General features: G+C 40.1%; 2 protein-coding genes across 5 annotated transcripts in view; both read right to left on the reverse strand.

Annotated features, from left to right (window-relative positions):
- Window positions 1-1,552: 1,552 nt before the first annotated feature.
- amh (anti-Mullerian hormone) lies at window positions 1,553-5,836 on the reverse strand. 2 transcript variants are annotated; one of them, XM_059569547.1, is made up of 7 exons: window positions 5,576-5,836; window positions 4,019-4,330; window positions 3,731-3,900; window positions 3,389-3,500; window positions 3,170-3,305; window positions 2,444-2,874; window positions 1,553-2,310 (listed from the first exon to the last, which is right to left on the reverse strand). In XM_059569547.1, the coding sequence occupies exons 1-7, from the start codon at window positions 5,682-5,684 to the stop codon at window positions 1,889-1,891; spliced, it is 1,692 nt and encodes a 563-aa protein (XP_059425530.1). In that variant the 5' UTR covers window positions 5,685-5,836; the 3' UTR covers window positions 1,553-1,888. The 2 variants fall into 2 exon arrangements, with proteins under 2 accessions (XP_059425530.1, XP_059425529.1); XM_059569546.1 differs by having other exon boundaries at window positions 3,731-3,903; window positions 5,576-5,834.
- Window positions 5,837-8,626: 2,790 nt separating this feature from the next.
- Window positions 8,627-17,418, reverse strand: part of dot1l (DOT1-like histone H3K79 methyltransferase) — a 31,490-nt gene continuing 22,698 nt past the window's right edge. For 2 of the 3 annotated variants that reach the window (XM_059569543.1, XM_059569545.1), the window contains 6 exons: window positions 15,795-16,357; window positions 15,499-15,707; window positions 15,340-15,404; window positions 14,646-15,254; window positions 12,639-13,271; window positions 8,627-11,495 (listed from right to left, as the gene is read on the reverse strand). In XM_059569543.1, coding sequence (XP_059425526.1) covers window positions 12,760-13,271; window positions 14,646-15,254; window positions 15,340-15,404; window positions 15,499-15,707; window positions 15,795-16,357 — 1,958 coding nt within the window. In that variant the 3' untranslated portion in view covers window positions 8,627-11,495; window positions 12,639-12,759. The remainder of the gene's footprint in view (window positions 11,496-12,638; window positions 13,272-14,645; window positions 15,255-15,339; window positions 15,405-15,498; window positions 15,708-15,794; window positions 16,358-17,418) is intronic. The other variant, XM_059569544.1, reaches the window with a different exon arrangement.

Consider the following 17,418-nt stretch of genomic DNA (forward strand, 5'->3'; position numbering starts at 1 on the left):
GAGTTATGCAGTAAATATGTGTGCATGCAAACTTAGCCAGTCAATTATTACTGCAAATGAAACCGACATTGTAGGGGCCTGAGATGTCTTGTATCGCCATGTAGAGATTTACTTTGCTTATCAAATACACTTTTGATCAGGGCCCGTATTCACAAAACATTTTATCTTACCACTAAGAGTTCTCCTAAATAGCAGTAAAAGTTTTTAGCGAAGAGTTTTCTCTTAAAACCTATTTACAAAGCTGCAGAGACAAACTTAAGGAATAGAGAGAAGTCTTAAAGGGATACTCTCTGTTTTTTACTAAGGCATGTTTTTAAAAATTACTTAAATGTCCTGATTGAACTACAGCCTAATACTGGCTTAGTCTAAGACCTGTCTGTGAAACCTGGCCTTAGAGTCCTAAATTTAAGATTGACACGCCCATTATTTTTAAGATTTACTCCTAAATTGGCAGTTATGAGCTACATTTAGCCTTAAGATGTTTTGTGAATACGGGCCCAGAAGTTTTGGGTCATTTGAGAAATTTATTTAGCAAGGACACATTAAATTGATCAAAATTGCCACAACTGTTTTAACAGAGACAATAGAGCCATACTTTGAAGCAACGGAAGAAGAAGCTGGATCAGAGCTTCAGGCTAGTGATGCAGAGGTAAGGCTCATTTGAATCTGCTTGAACAGTTTTTGGCTAGTTCGTTGTTTCTGAATTGTCTGTTTTTGCTGTAGTCTGATTCATGGTGGGACACCTTTGCATTTTGGAACTGGGGATCTGAGGATAAACTGGAAGAGTTTAAAATGAAAAGAGCAGCCAGGCCTAAGCAGGATGGAGAGAAGGTTGGACCACGGAAGATCCGTAACAAAGAAATGGCTAAAGGATTTCTCAAGGAGAGGGAATAGTCTGGGAGGGAATATTCCTGAAACAGTTCAGATGAAATATGTATACACTACCAGTCAAAAATAACAGTAAAATCCATAATATTCTAAAATATTACACATTTTAAATATTCGCTCCTTTTATTTTAATAAAATACAATGTACTTTATTCCTGTGATCGTAGCTGAACTTTCAGTCTTCAGCATCATATGATCTTTCAGAAATCATTATATAATATGCTAATTTCTGCTCAAGATACACCTCTTATTGTCCGCGTGCTGTTCAGTATTTTTGTGGAAACTGTGATAAACTACCATTTAAATGTAAAAAGAAAGACTTAAAATAAATTATTGCTATAATTCAGCAAGGAAACAAAGGAATTTATGTTACAAAAGTTTTTATTTTATTTTGTCAAATAAATACTGTTCATTGACCTTGATATTTATCAAAGAACACTGAATAAAATGTATCCGTTTCTACAAAAATATTAATTAACCAAAACTCTTTTTTTTTTTCAATAATGAGAACCATCAATGACAATTAAGCACCAAATCAGCATAGTAGAAGACTTTAAAAACGTTTTAAAATCTTCATCTGATATTTTTCATATAAACCTAAAACCACCGGTAACATTTTGAGAGAATTATGCAGGAATCGTAGTGAATAGACAGAGAAAATATGCTTTTTGAATATTAACTTTATTCTAAAACAGCCAAATATTTTAATGCTCTCAGCAATGATGCAAATCTATGTTAGCAGGACAGCTCATTATTTCATACAGCTAAAGTCGACTAAAATATCGTTTATATCACTGACTATGCAAAATGTCCCCCTAATTATACCTAATTTACACTTAAATGACATTTTAAGTTGCATGTTTGCATAATGTACTAGGTCAGTTTGAGAAAACCTAGAGCTTTGTGTAATAACAAGCAAAAATAAATGCAGATGTATGAGGTTTTATTCATGTTGCTATATATGCATGCATAAGTGCATTTCAAAGGGCAAAAGGAGGACGTCAGCGACATTCACACTTGGTCGCTACCACATTGGTCTTGAAGGAGATGTTAGTGCCCTCGCTCTCGAGCTCGATCACACACAGGTCATCAAATTCCACCGGTACGCAGCAGAGAGAGCGATTGACGGGATGGCCGCTCTGAATATGGCTGTTCAGGAGGATGGCGTGATTGTTGCCGCTGCTCAGGGGGAATCCACACTCTCCCTCACAGTTGTTGATGTTGACTTTAGACGGCTCAAGAAAGAACTTCCTCAAGGACACGGACAAGCTCTGAAGCCGACACTGACTGGGCACTGATGGGCCATCTTCATCCGCTCTGACTGCTCTCTGAGCTCTTTCCACCTCCCAGGTACTGAGTACCACCTGCAGGGCCTTTAACAGCAAAACGGATCGGTACTGGGCCCGTTTATGTTCCTTAGCAACTATAAATGAATCATAGTTTAAATGAATTTTAGTATTTTAAATGCAATTCAATGGGAACATATAGAGCTGAGAATATTGCTGCTTAAAAATCTTTTGACAGATAGTATATATGAAAATATATCTAATGCTCACCTGCTTCCTCGTCCTCTCCTTTTGGAGAAAGGGCACTTAGTTCGCTCAGTTTCTGAAGCCTATCAATCATGTTTTGCCCCACCTCCTGCTGTTTCACCTGAGCCATGGCTTCATCCAGTCTCATTTGGAGCACAGACAGCAGAGGAGACTCTAGTGTCACCTCCACCCTGTGAGTCTGCAGGCCTTGCTGCCTCTCAGGGAATACAAATACAGTCGGCGTTGAGGAATTCACCAGTCCTGATAGCAGGGACTCTGTGGATGATGCTCCGAGGCTGAGAGGTGGAAGGGAATGCAACGCTTCCAAAGAGACGATTTTTGCACCTTCCTGAGATGTCGGCCCCTCTTTCTGAGGAAGGACGTCACTCAAGAACTTCTGCAGCTCGCAGAGGAAAAGATAAGTTCTGGATGGGAGTTTCTCATCCAGTGGATTTCTGTAGAAAAAGAAAAACATTGGCAATGTTCTGAATGGAATATTAGCTTAGGGAATACTGTGTAGCATATGTATCAGCATTGTGATATACAGCACTCCACACAATTTGCTGATGTTGCACATTCTATTCACATGCTTATGAGCTGTATTGCCGTATGCCATCCCATTTAAATTTTTACTGTAAGAAGGCACAGATTTAAATAGGTCACGGCTTAACAGTTTGGTTATTTTCCAATCACATAATGTAGGATTAAATTGAGCAGTTTAAACCTTTATTTAGCAAGTGAATAGTTTACCCTTGAAATTGTAAGTGTGGTGTCCTTTGCTCATCACGGTCAGAGAGGAAAACTAAAACCGGCTTCATTGACATATTGCTGCCATCTACCTTTCTCATCAACACGTCCCGAAGCTCAGACACACTGGGTTTTGGCTCTGAGAAGCAACAGAAAGAGTTCAAATTTACTGTGTGGAAGGCTTCTTAAGAGAAGGCTGTTTTTAAAGGGAAAAGGTCTCACGGTTTTCATCTTTCCAGGTCTCAATTGTTACACTTAGCTTAAGGTGAGCGTGGGCATGACTTTGTCCTGCTTTAAGGACCAGGAAACGTGTAGCTTCAGAAATGCAAACCATCTGAAAGGCAAAAAGCATAGGAATGCTGAGGGCAAACATTATTATAAGGATTATTAAGAGAAGATAATGTTTACCCAGTTGAGGAAGAAAGATTATGAAATGTAAGTGGTTGCTACATGCCTGCTTTCTTATACCAGCAATATGACATTTCACCCCAACATTTCATGTCTTTTCTCTACCATAACAGTCAAAAAGTGTCAAAAATATGAAATCATTATCATGCAGCTAACCTGTGTATTTGGATGGATGGAATGACTGTTGAATTTCACTCTCAAACCATCTCCTTTAATGGATCCGACACTGAACAAGAGCGTCACAGAGGCTGGGCTGCTCGGCTGAGCATGCCTTGGGAATGTGAGGGTTAAAGTCATCTCTCCTTCCTTCTCGGCATCCCAAATATCTACTAAAAAAATAACCAAAACTCATCTAATGGTGTTTGACTAATCGACAATGAACATCCAGCTTAAACCTGGGTTTAGCTGGAAATAAAATTACGAATCCAAGAAAAATGGATTTACCTTCTCTGGCATGTACACCCTTGAGGACACTTCGTTTTTGGTCCAAACTCGGTACTAGGTGTGAAATCTGCAAACCTGAAGTTCCAGATGAACATATTCCAAACTGCTGGTAATCCATCCTCTCCAGTTCACTTTCCCTCTTCAGGGCTGACAGGAAGTCATCCATGGCACGACTGTGAGCTTGTTGCTCTTCATCACATGGCATGTTTTCAATGGAATGTGTTGAATGGGCAGACGGACCAATCAGCCGTTCGCTGGCACTGCGGGGTATGCGTACCATATCTGCAACTTCCTGCTCATCTCCATTCCATCCTGTTGGTCAGTCAGATATACATTCAAGGGCAGAACATGTCACTTAAAGCAGTGGTTCTCAAACCTGTCCTGGGGACCCCTGATCACTGCACATTTTGGATGTCTTCCTCATTGGTCACACCCAATTCAAAATTTGCAGATGAGTTACTCCACATGAAGGACCACCTTCCCTGCAAAGTTTAGCTCTATAGCCCTAGTTAAACACCTGAACCAGCTAATCAAGGACTTCCAGTCAAATATGTTGGATCTAATCTCTGCAGGAAAGTGGCAGTCCTAGACCACTAGTGGACACCCCTTCCTTTACTTGTTCCCAAAAGTTATCAAATGGTTCGTTCACCCCTGCAACCACTTCAGGGAACTATTTTCAAGAAATATAATCAAGAAAACAAACTTGTGCACTGCAAGTTAAAAGCTATTGCTTTAGCATGTTAATTGGTCTGTGAAATGTAAAAATTCAATCAGTTCAATTAAAGGGATAGTTCACCTAAAATTGAAAATTCTGTCATTAATTACTCACCCTCATTTTGTTCCAAACCCATAAGACCTTTTATTTTCTGAACACAAATTAAGATTTTTTAAGAGTTTTCTGACCCTCCATAGACAGCAATGTAAATACCACGTCCAATGAGCAGAAAGGTAGTAAAGACATAATTAAAATAGTCCATGTGACATTAGTGGTTTAACATTCATTTTATGAAGCAACAGCAAAAATAACTTCATTCAACAATTTCTTCTCTTTGTGTCAGACTTCAATGCACATTCACAACAGTACCTGGATGCGTGCGCGTGCATTATCTGCTTGCAAACACATGTGAAAACACCAGCTCTTGCATCAGCAGCATCACATGCATGCACCGTGGTACTATCGTGAGCTCACGTCGAAGTCGGACACGGAAGAGACGATTTATTGATTAAAGACATTTTTTGTTTTCTTTTTGCACAAAGTATTCTCGTAGCTTCATAAAATTACGGTTGAACTACTGATGTCACATTAACTTTTAACAATGTCCTTACTACCTTTCTGGGCCTTGAATGTGTCAGTTGTCTTGCTGTCTATGCAGGGTGAGAGAGCTCTCAGATTTCATAAAAAATATGTCAATTTGTATTCAGAAGATAAACTAAGGTCTTGCAGGTTTGGAACCACATGAGGGTGAATAATGAGTGTTTTAATTTTGGCGTGAACCATCTCTTTAATGCATCAACGTACCTCAAGACACAGATTCGGGACAAATGGAAAAGACTGACCTGATAGTTGGGTGACCTTTGAGCTGTTATCCTGCTCTGTGTGTTCTACACTGGCACATGATCCAGTCGCCACAATCAGCAACAGCCAAAATCTTGCTTGGAAGAGCATCTTCCGATTCAATCACAGAGAAATCCAGAACTTGTTTTAGGGTGGGTTAACAGCGGGGATGTGTTTTATATACACCCCGTTCCTGTGCTCCTGAGTGGAGCCAGCCCGCCAAGAAAGCTCGTCCTTGGAGTAACAGTGGGTATTTGAAGCATGCAGTGGATGTGTGAATTTCGAGAGATAGTGACTTGACATCACATGCCTTGGAGCTTTGATAAGGTGAGGAGGAACTCTTACAGACAATGGATTACTTTGTAGACCCCAGACACACAGATGTAGTATCGAATAATTGTTTGGTCCTCCTTGGTGGCAAACTGAAACAAAGTTCTATTTTTAAATTTGTACACAATTTCTTCCGTTCATTCCCATGGGATGCAGTTAAGACTTTTACGAGTGTCCTCATCTCTTGGGGTACTTTTTTGTTATCCTCATTGTTAATTCCTATATTTTGCTCTCGACTTCATTAAATATTACATGGTAACAGGGCATATCTGGGTCAGTAACTGAAAGGGTGCAGGTTCAAACCCTGAAAGGAGTTGATCAAAAAACAATGAACTGGGGCACCGTTGTATCTAAATGGCAAACCTTTTACTGCAAAACTTTAAGACAATCTCAATGGCTTTTCAGAGTTGCAAGATATTCTGCAAAACATGGGTTACCATTTAGACAAGACAGCGCCATGACACCTGCAGCTTTTAGTTTTTATCTATTTCTAGCAACCCAAGTTTAAGTGCCTTGCTGGGCATGATATTGACAGATCGCTAATATAAATATGCAAGGGTGATTACAACACTCAAGAGCCGTAGTTCTCAAGGGGACTAAGGTTCAAATACGCCTGCACCATTTCCCAATTCCCCTAGCATTTGCCTATCTATAGTATATTTTATGACAAAGGCAAAAAGCCTTAAAATTAAAAGTGCTAAAGGTTGACTTGGGTGAATTGCTGATTGTCAAAGGAGCAGCAACAATTATCCTTTCATTACTCCTAGCCCTGATCTCTGGAAGACATACAGCTGCACTTGTTTTCCAGACTTTCAAGGTCCTTCTAGCGCTGGTGTGCTAGATGTTTGACCAGTCCCAAAAGATAAGGCAGGTATCTTTTAGCCAAAAGAACAGGAACAAATCACGGAGGACAAAATGCTAGATTGTTTGCCATATCTGGGATTCCTGATGAAAGGGGAAAGGGGTATTTCTTGAATGCATACAAGCTTGATGTTGTTGCAAGGCAATGATCTTCATTGCATGTCAAAAACGTAACATTCTTTTCAAATTTCATTCTGTTATCGTGATTAATCAGCAGGTCCCAGGGAATGTGGCCACAGTTTAGTGTCCTTCACAAAAGCCTCAGATCATTTTTAAATTGCATTGCAATTGTTTCATTTCTAAATGGTTGTGTTATTACCTTTCCCAGATGGACATTCATCTTTGTACATTATACTAGTAAGGCAATAAAAATAAATAAACAAATCAAACTGAGCTTTCATTAGAAACACTTTATTAACAAAAAGCTGAGATTTAAAACCTTCAACTGAATTAGGCTGTCATTACGTTAAAAGCACCAAACAGTGTCACAAATATGACGACTCTTAGGAGTTTGCTGTTGCACAATTATCCTGTGAAGTTTGATTTCTGAACCATGAAAAAGCAGAACAATGTGATGAACTGAAATTGGGAATGCACGTATTACAAATAATAACTTAAAGGGGGCAAGTTACAACAGACAAAATAGTATATGCCGTTCAGTGGAAATTTCTACCACAAGTAAATAATGCACAGTAAAGCAATTTCATTCTCATTTATATCTGTCATCTAGGAAGACAGCCAAGGTTTTCAACATTCCCTTTCAATATGCAAAACTATTAACAATCAGAACTGACGTTCCTGAGACACTAGACAAAGCCTATATGAATTTACATTTTTAGACACATCTAAATGTACATATTCTTTATTCTATTTATAACATGCGAAAGGATTGGAGTTGCCTTTTGCAATGCAACCTCATACATGTACCTGAGAAAACGCAACATCAAGAATTATGATCGGTTTACATTTTAAATAGTTTAACATCAATTTCAAGAATTGCCACCCCAACAGGAAACAGCGTCGATGGACAAGATAGTTCAAATGAGACATTACAATGATGTAAAACAAGCAAAGCTTGCATTGATGTTTATTAAATGTTTACCCCTTGCAGTGCAAGAGGTGCATGGATTTTATAGCTGCATTTTCCTTGTTTAAAGTGTAGGAGAGCACCTTCTATGGAGTATCCAAATGGTCAGGATTACCAAATCATAAAACCATCATTGATAAAGAGTCGCAAAGATATTAAAACACAAATTGGCCATTAAAACAGGTACCATTAACAATGACTATTAATTACTATCAATAAAAAAAAACATCAGTGCTGGTAACAATGTACTCATGTACTGGTCAATAGCCTATTTCATCACAATGTCCTCATGTTAATTGGACAGAAAGACCATTTACACATTGTTTTTGTTTTGTTTTTTTAATATGATTATACACCAAAGTCTATTCCACAGCATTCTGACTAAAGCTTAGGCGAGGTTGATTTTTCCTTGAGCACATACTTAAGCAACAAAAACACAATAAAAAGAAAATAAGGATGCAAAACGACGAGGACATCCACTCCTGCTTTGTCTTCAAGTTGGCGATGTTGTACGCCAATTACTATTTTATTAACGCTGTACCAGTTAGTGACAGACCGATATATCGGGCAAGCGGAAATCTCCCAAATTGTCCATACAAAGTCAATGGGGTCAACATTTTGGACCCCTTTGATTTTCATTGTGTGAACAAAAACGGTTTTCCGCATTTTTTGAAATATTGTCTTTTGTGTTCCGCAGAATAAAGCAAGTCGTACAGGTTAGGAACGACATGAGGGTGAATAAACAATGACAATGTACATTTTTTGGGGGGGGGGGGGGGGACTACCCATTTTATTGTCCAGATATTTCACATAAGTCATTATAATAGCCTATTCTCTAGATATGATAAGTCATTGGAAAACCCATATCGGTCAACCACTAGTACTAGCCAACTGACAAAACACTAGCCAAATCTACGACCGGTCACATCAAAACAACTTTACGTCACGATACGCAATAGGCTCAAACTCTAGGTTACACGACGCACTCTAGGACAGGCTTTGACAGTGGATAGTAGGTTTTGGTATGGGCGCACTGGTATTTTCAAAATCCGTGTGAACAGCAGCACCAGTTTGTGAAAGATGAAGCTGTTTGCTTTCCATTACGAAGAATTCAACGATTTTTAGAAACAGCACCGAGCCGTATGGGCCCAAGACGGTAGGCAAACAGGCTTAGCACATATTCTCTTTACGAGAAATCTAAAATGTTATGAAACACCACATGGCACCAATGTGCCATAGGTGTAATTCAAAGCATTCACTACCTGTCAACACAGGTCGACTCTGGAGCACCATTGAAATAAATACTTCAAAAGAAAAAAAAAGTTTTATCATCCTATAAAGTTCTGCAATGTACTTTCATGCTTCTTTAAGTTCGATTAAGACCAAAAGGTGTTTCTTCTAAATAAAAACGACACTGATCCAAACAGACAGGGGCTGTTTCATGCTGGGCGCCAAATAACACATTATAAATATTGAGAAAATAAATGCCGCAAGGCTTGAAAACATCCCTGTGTAAAAGAAGCACCAAAAATCTTTATTCATTTCTTTTTTTTGTTGTTGTTGATGATCTTAATATAAATAAGCACAGTCTAAAGTTGCACAGATTGTAGCACCATTTTTTTTTGACTGCAAGTCAAGTACATACACTTTGCACACGTTGTGCTCTGCTCCAATACAAAATAAGAGCAAACACAAACCAAAAGAAATAACAAAAAGACAGAAAATTAAATTGATAAATAACCCAAATTATATACACAATTATACACTCTGAGAAAGACTTCCATTCACAGTACAGAAAAAAAACAAAGGAATAAAAGAGAAACAAAAGGATGAGTTGAAGTTGCCCAGTAGTTTTGTGATCTTGCATTTTTCCCAGTGTGTGTTCATCTTTTAATCAGTGTGTTAGTATGTACAAGCGTGTACTGGTTTTCCAGGTTGCGAAGAGCACCACGATGACATCGGATTTGGTAATCCAAAGGAAAACACCTATGAAATCTGCGAGGAATATGGTTCAGCACCAGATTCACCTGAATAAGCCTGTACCGTGTAATACACCGCGTTCCGATTGAACAGAATATGTGCATTGTATTAAAGGTTCAGCAGTAACTGTTAGGAACATGGAAGCTTGAGTATTAAAACAGGGCCCTAAACCAAACGCTAAACGTAGTGATTCAATAAGAACCGGCAGTTAAAGTAACTAACCGGATTAAATAGCTCCTTACAGGCTTGTCACTCATTCTGTGGCTCTCCCTGCAGATTGTGTTTTAATCGTGTATTCCTGGAAGGTGCGTTTGTGTCCGTCTCATTCTTCAATTAGAATTTATTTTACATGCGTGTAAAATGACTATTTTCCCTTTGATTAATAAAAAGCTTACATTAAAAAAACAAAAAGACATGCTGTTTGAATACGTTTGTCATTAACAGCTCCACAGGTAAATTATCCAGTGTAAAAATCATGTGAAATTATTGAATTATTGGTGCATCTCATGAAGCCCATCAAGAACAAGCCAGGTCATATTTCACCCCAGTAAAAAAAAAAATATTTGTAGTGAATTTCACCTCCCAATACTGTAATGCATAAAAAATGTTACATAAGCATGTTTAGTACTGCAGTGCAAAATAGTATTGCAATTTAACTAAATTATGTAAAATTGCCAAGCATATATATGTATGCATATATATATATATAAATATTCAGATGAATTACAGTAAAGGACAAATGCTTTTTTTTTTTTAATTTTTGTAATGACAATTTTGGGAAAATGTGCTTAACAGTCATGAAAAATGTACAATTAACAAAAAAAATATTGGTTTAATATTAAGCAATAATTTCAAATTGTCATCTTTCTGAGGTCAAATATCACTTGCAGATTCACCCTTATACAGCTGGAGCTTGTGGTTTCCTATACATTTCACTTTACAAAGAAATTTATTTATTTGATGAGAAGTTAAAATGCCCAAGCCAAGGTGACTACTGCAATATCGGACAGATTTGTTAACATCGATTTCACGAAAGTAGTGAGTTCACCGCAAAAGCTCGGGCTGTGAGGGTGACGTTCCAGAAGGGGAACAGTATTGGGCTCCAGGGGCTTCATGGAGTCCATCTGAATAGGAGTTGTCAATCACAAAAAGCCACATTTGTTTCCACTGATAACAGCAGCAAGGTTACAGAGATTCACAAGTCTTTTGTGTGTGTGTGTGTGTGTGTGTGTGTGTGTGTACGGCCCATTGAAACCGGGCTGACTGTAATTATATTCCTGACATATAAAACACTTCACATCGATTGTGAATCCACCAGAAGATGGCTGCAAATTTAGCAAACCATTCATCAGTAAGGCCATGTTAAACTCACAATTATTGATAAATGGAGGTTAGCATCAGCCCAACATGGTGCCACCTTAAAACACTCGGAAAAACAAGGAAGCTGCATAATGTGTCAATCTGAATGTGATTCAGGGGCTGTGTGTGTGTGTGTGTGTGTGTGTGTTAAGCTGCACCTGTGATAAGTTCTGATACCCATGCCAGTTTACAGTGGCATCTTTTAGCAAATGTTAGAGCACCGGTGAGCGAGCGAGTCGAGCCCATTGGTCCACACCTGTCCATTGCATAGGTTATGTTGGGTTGAGGTAGATTTCTTCAGTTACCTGTAACCAGTCGAGGGTAAAATCCAGGAATTACACAAGATGTGGACATGTTTCATCAGCATCAGGGCTCAACAATTTACATGCCTGCCAAACTTGGGTATTTGGACTGCAATGTTTAAAACTTCTGCAAGACGGACTTGCTTGTAAACGATTTACAATGGGCTAAAAATTTTAAATTTGATCTTGTTTTTATACATTATTATATAGTAATAATATTACATACAACAAAATAATACATAAACTGTTTTATAACTATTTGTCCTGGGTGATTATTATGAGTTACTGTGCAAAACATGATTTATGTACAAATATACAAATTTGAATAAATTAAATGTTGTTTTTTGATAATTAGTAGATATTTGAATTATACTTTATATCATAATATGAACTATTAATAAACTGGTTCATATTTTATAATTACAGTAGAGAATGTATATATCCTGCACTACTCAAATGTGCACCATATTGTTTACTAGCTAAATTTCATCATATGGACCTTCTTTATGGTTTTATTCAATTCGGAATTTATTATTAGAATTATATAAAATCAAATATAAATAACAAAATCTATAATTAAATCAAGTTAAATAAGCTATTTAAATGATTCACACACATTTATAAATCAATTAACAAAATATGAAATCATATTTTTTTATATATTGTATCTCAATTAGATTTTGCACAATAAACCATCATAATCAAAACTGCAAAAACGTTTATGAAATTGAGTTACATTATAAAAATATTTAATTATTTTATTTAAATGAAACATAGTAAAATATCCAAATTAGCAATTTTAAATGTCCATTTTTCGCAGGGGAAGAAGCATTTAATGGAGAAAATATATATATTTATTTTTAAAACACTTACAAAAATACATTACTTATACGTTTTGTGTATTCATACTACGTAAAATAAAAATTGCATTTTTGTGGGCTAGTAAAAGTAGAAATCACTCCTCACATTGTTGAGCCCTGAACATGTAATGATATTTTTCGACAAAATGGCAATTCTGACATAAATGGTCTTACAGCCGCTTTCTGAAACCCAAAGAACTCGCAGGAAATGCAAATATGAAAGAAAAAAATAAATAAAAAATAAGCAGCAAAGCATGTAGCCCATTTCCATGCCAACACCACATACCTTGTTGGGACTCATAACATTATAGCTGGCAGAGCGCAGTAGCTTCCCTGTGTCCGTCTAGCAATAGTCTATTTCCACAGCAAACCGCCCCTCCCCCCACCCTCCTATGCCTGGACGGGTCCTATCTGGGGCGACTGCCGGGGATCTGCGAGGCTGTGTAGTATGCCTGCATACCCAGAGTCCTCCAGGACATCCCAGCCCCACCTGAACCTGCACTGCCGGGAGGGTGTGGAGGTGGCAGGTGCGAGGGATAGTGCACAGTGAAGGGCCGGGAGGAAGCAGAGGAGGTGGAAGAAGCTGATGTGGCGGCCAGAGACGGTGAGGAGGTTGAGGCGGGGAGGGACAACTGCGGCCTTGAGGACTGGTGGCGCTCTGGACGCGGGGAGGAAGGTTGGGACGGGGCGGCGGAGGACGCGTTCAGGAGGGGAGGGGGCTGGGGGAGGGCGGGTGGGGAGGGTGTTTGTAGGACTGTCTGTGTGCGGCTGTGCTGCGAGGGGCCAGAGGCCAAGAACATGGCCCCCGCTTTGGGGTTTGTGTCCAGATGCCTCTGCTGGGAACTGAGGGCCCCGGGGCCCGGGAGATTGGCCCCAGACTGCTGTGAGGAGACTGAAGGCACCATGTGGTGAAAAATCCCTGCAGACATACAGCACAGAGAGGGAGCAAAAGACAGAAGATGGGGCTGAGCCAGATTGTGCACAGTAGCAAGCCAGACCAACAAACAAGCAAGCACAGATAAAGCGACGAGACACCGCGCTGAAGGACCAGAAGCACCTCACACCAAACCTGAGAGCAGCACACCTCTTCTACGGTACATAAAGGATCATAAACGATTTGCAGTTAATGCTTGTTCATAAATGTAAAGCTTTCATGGAGATCCTAACTACATGGTTTAATTTCTACACTTGCCTAGCCATCTATATACATCTGTCTATATCCATCTATCCTCATAAATATTAGAGTTATAATACTAGTGGATATTCATGAGTAGAGATATCTACGTATCTATATCTTTATATACAACTCTCTATCCATCTACATGCATCTACCTATATCAATTTATATCCGTTTATCCATCCATTCATCTATAGCCATCTTTCAGTCGATGCATCTATCATCTATGTCAATCTAAATCCAACTACCTTTGTCCATCCATCTCTCTTTTCATCACTTCTCTATCCTCTATATCCAACTATCTCAACCCATCCATCTACCTCCATCTAAATCCAACTACCCATCTCCAGATCTATGTCTATCAAACATTTCTCTCTCTAGCCATCTATCAATATCCATCTACCTATATCTATATGCAAATATCTCTTTCTACACTTGTCAGATTATAAATGTCTCTCCTTCTAGATCTATCTATCAGATTAAGTAACTAATTTCATCTTTGTGGTCTGTGAGGTGCTGATAAATGGTGAAATGCCTCAACAGCCAAAAACAAGACCTGCAATTAAGTCAAACACCCAGAGAAAATGTGAAGGCTTGAAATACAGCCATAAAAGTTGAGGAGTTTCTCGCCAATCTCATAAACAACAGATCGCTTAACAGTTCTAACATATTTTCACAGGCCTGTAAATCAGCAGTTTACACAATCAAGGCCAGTGAAAATTATTTAAAAGGCTTGAGCTTTTTAAGTTTTGTATTCAAATAGTACGTTTCAATTGGGTGAATTCCACGAAGCATGTCAAGAACAAGTTATATTGCACAGCAAAAAGTCAACAAAAAAAATACAAATGATACGTATACTTTTTCCTTTCGACTTTGGGATGAAATATATGTCAGACATGTTTCTGTGAAATTCATTATTACAACCTGCTGTCATTTCCTCTAGGTGTTTAGCTGTAGCCTTTGCACAGTCAGCACAGCAAAGCGGTGTGGGAGAGCCAGGCAAGGTGGCAGCACTGGGTCATAACTTACCTTTTATCTACACCCAAGCGACTGTTCTGACCATGAGTTCAATATTCACCGTAAAATAGAATGAGAAAGCGAAGATATTCAACTCACCTCCTGCAGCGCCCCCTGCCAGCCCAGCACTGGAGAAACTGCTGAGCGCCGAATGTCCGTTGACCAACCGGGGGGCTCCACCGGTGTTGGGTCCAGGCGTCTGAGCTCCAAAAAAGGACTGGAGGACCGAAGCCCCACCCAGGGGGAAGTACTGTCCCACTGAGGCGGCGGAGGAAATGGTGGTGGCCCCGCCCATTTTTCCACTCAAGATGCCGCCATTGGCCGCTGCAGATATAAAGAGGTTCTGGCTGGCCAATCCGCCTACGGATTTCAGGTCCCATTCTCGCGATTTCTGTTTCTGCTGTGGCCGCTCTGATGCGTTGACGACTGGGCGACCGCTGCCATCCTGACTGAGGAAGAGGTTCGAGTTCCCGTAAGGCTCACGATCACGTTCCCGTTCCCCTCTCCTCTGCGGTTTCTGGTCCGAGTCGGAATCCGTACCGCCTCGGGAATCCCCAACACCAAATGGCGAGCCACCCTGGCGGAGATCCGTAGAAGTTGGCTTGGGGTCAGAGATAGGGGAGAAGGTGGATTTCCACTTGCTGGCTCCAGAGGAAGATGATACCTCACTGCTCACGCTACTGGCACCTGATTTACGTCCTTGCGAGCCTGTAAAACGCCCCATTCCATGAGAAATAAATAGTGGAGTCTGTAGAACATTAAATGTCTGTTAGCCAAAATGCATCACACTTACCCCTTTCCACATCTCTGATAGGTCCATCTCGATCTAAAGAAATGGTGGCGATTTTCCGTTCAATTCTGAAAGAGAAAACAATTGTCCATCAACCATCTTTCCAACGATCTACAAAACTTATACATTAATAAACTGGATTTGAAAGAAAAGAGCAATTACCGGCTTGAACTAGAGGTATCCGGGGCAGAACTGGCACCCTCTTCATCAGAACTAGGGGTGGAGGAATAACGACCCGTGTTGTTGAGCTCCAGGGGATGCTCTCTTTTGAGCACAGGAGGCTGATCTAGATCTGTCCCACACGGGCTTCGTCCTGACTGCTCTGGGGAAGAGATGGCGGAGATCTCCAAAGGCTGGTTTATGTTGTTCACCTGGTAAAACGACAAACATTTTGAGGTCTGATTTCAAGCCAATCGTAAGTTGAGCAATACCAACAAATGCCATTTTTGTCCGCTCACCATTGAATTGATATTAAGCGGTGATCCAGAAGAATGGCTTGAGCAGCCAAGTCCCGGAAATGCCCTTCTTTTGGGCGATCCGCTAATGGGAATGGCCCCAGAGGAGCTGCGCTTCCGCCGCCCTCGTTTCCGGCCCTCTTGGCTGTGGGAGCTCGGAGAGTGATGATGATGATGGTGGTGGTGGTGATGTTGCTTACTGTGATGATGGTGACCCTGCTTTACCGACCCGTGGTGGAGCCTTGAACCTCCTGTGGAGGACGAGGATGAGGAGGAAGAAGAGGACGAGGAGAAAAAGATACGGCGACGAGCCTCGCTGTCCAAGAGATCCGTGTCAGATTCGGGGCCATGCCGGTCATGGCCGTCCTCGGGGGGAAGCCTTGGTGGGCCGTCAGCGTACTGCAGCACACCTCCGGTGCCCAGCGCAGGACTGAGGCCAGAGCCACGAGGCTGGAGGCCCATGATGGGAGTGCTGTGAGGGGGAGGGGATGCAGCGTCACAGTCTTGGTCCTCGGTCAGCATGGTGGAGTGAGAGCCATTCACCAATCCTGAGCTGGAGGAATACCCTAAAAGGTAGGGGTAGGAACGACTTCTGATTTTCTTTTTAAGTTGACTTTTATGTGATGAAAGTCAAGTCAAAGTTGACTAGTCGCTGATGACATGATAAACAAATAAGTCTGGAGCTGAAACTCAAACACCGTGTGCACAGCTATGGCATATAACACAGCGCTGCCCCACATTGCTATTGCTCCTATAAAAGCTAATTTTTAGCAGTTCTTTTGTCTTTGGGTCATTATATTTCTCACAGATTTCTGCTCGTTCTAAATCAGATATAGATAAAGTAGCACAGTAAAGAATACATTTATATGAATGCATTAGTGAGAGCGTATGCATGTGTGAATTAATTCTACATGGCAGCATTTCTCTAGTAGTAGTGACGCCGTGGGATTTAATTATTAAGAAATATATGCTTTAACTTTTCAGTTTGTAAGCTATTTTATTGAGAAATAACAGCACAGTGTTGACAGTACATTTCCTAGCTGATTGATATGTGTGAGCGCGATCTGCATGTGACGTACAAGGTACTGTCTCTAGCTTATGTGTGTGCGTTACAGTGCAGCAGCGCATTAGATTATAACAGTGATTAATCTTCCTGTACAATAAGCTGATTAGAATGTGCATTCTCCCGTTCAAATTCGAGCATCCAGTAATAGTCACACGTCTTATGGAGCTTTTGAAGTATGCATTTACGTGTCATTTTAACTGTTTGGAAACGGAGCGTAAATGTGGAAGTCCTTCAAAGATTTATTATCATGTAGCGCCCTCTATAGGACCGGCGACTAGTCGACGTCAAGCTTAAAGTGTCATGGCAGATCACTGACTTGAACTAGTCGATTGGTCTGTGTAAACTCTACTAAGAGGAAACAAATTTTGGATTTAGTACAGAACACAACGATGTAAACTACATGGATGGATGATGTTAGATTAGATTGGACGTTCTCAACTCTTTCTGACTACAGGCAGTGTCTATGACAACATGCAAAAGTTACATTAAGACGTATGGACACTTGTTGGTTCTGTGAATTAAATATCACAATTCCAGATGTTTTAAGAGTTGAATGTTCTT

Source organism: Carassius carassius, chromosome 16, assembly GCF_963082965.1.
Source record: "Carassius carassius chromosome 16, fCarCar2.1, whole genome shotgun sequence".
Lineage (NCBI taxonomy): Eukaryota > Metazoa > Chordata > Actinopteri > Cypriniformes > Cyprinidae > Carassius > Carassius carassius.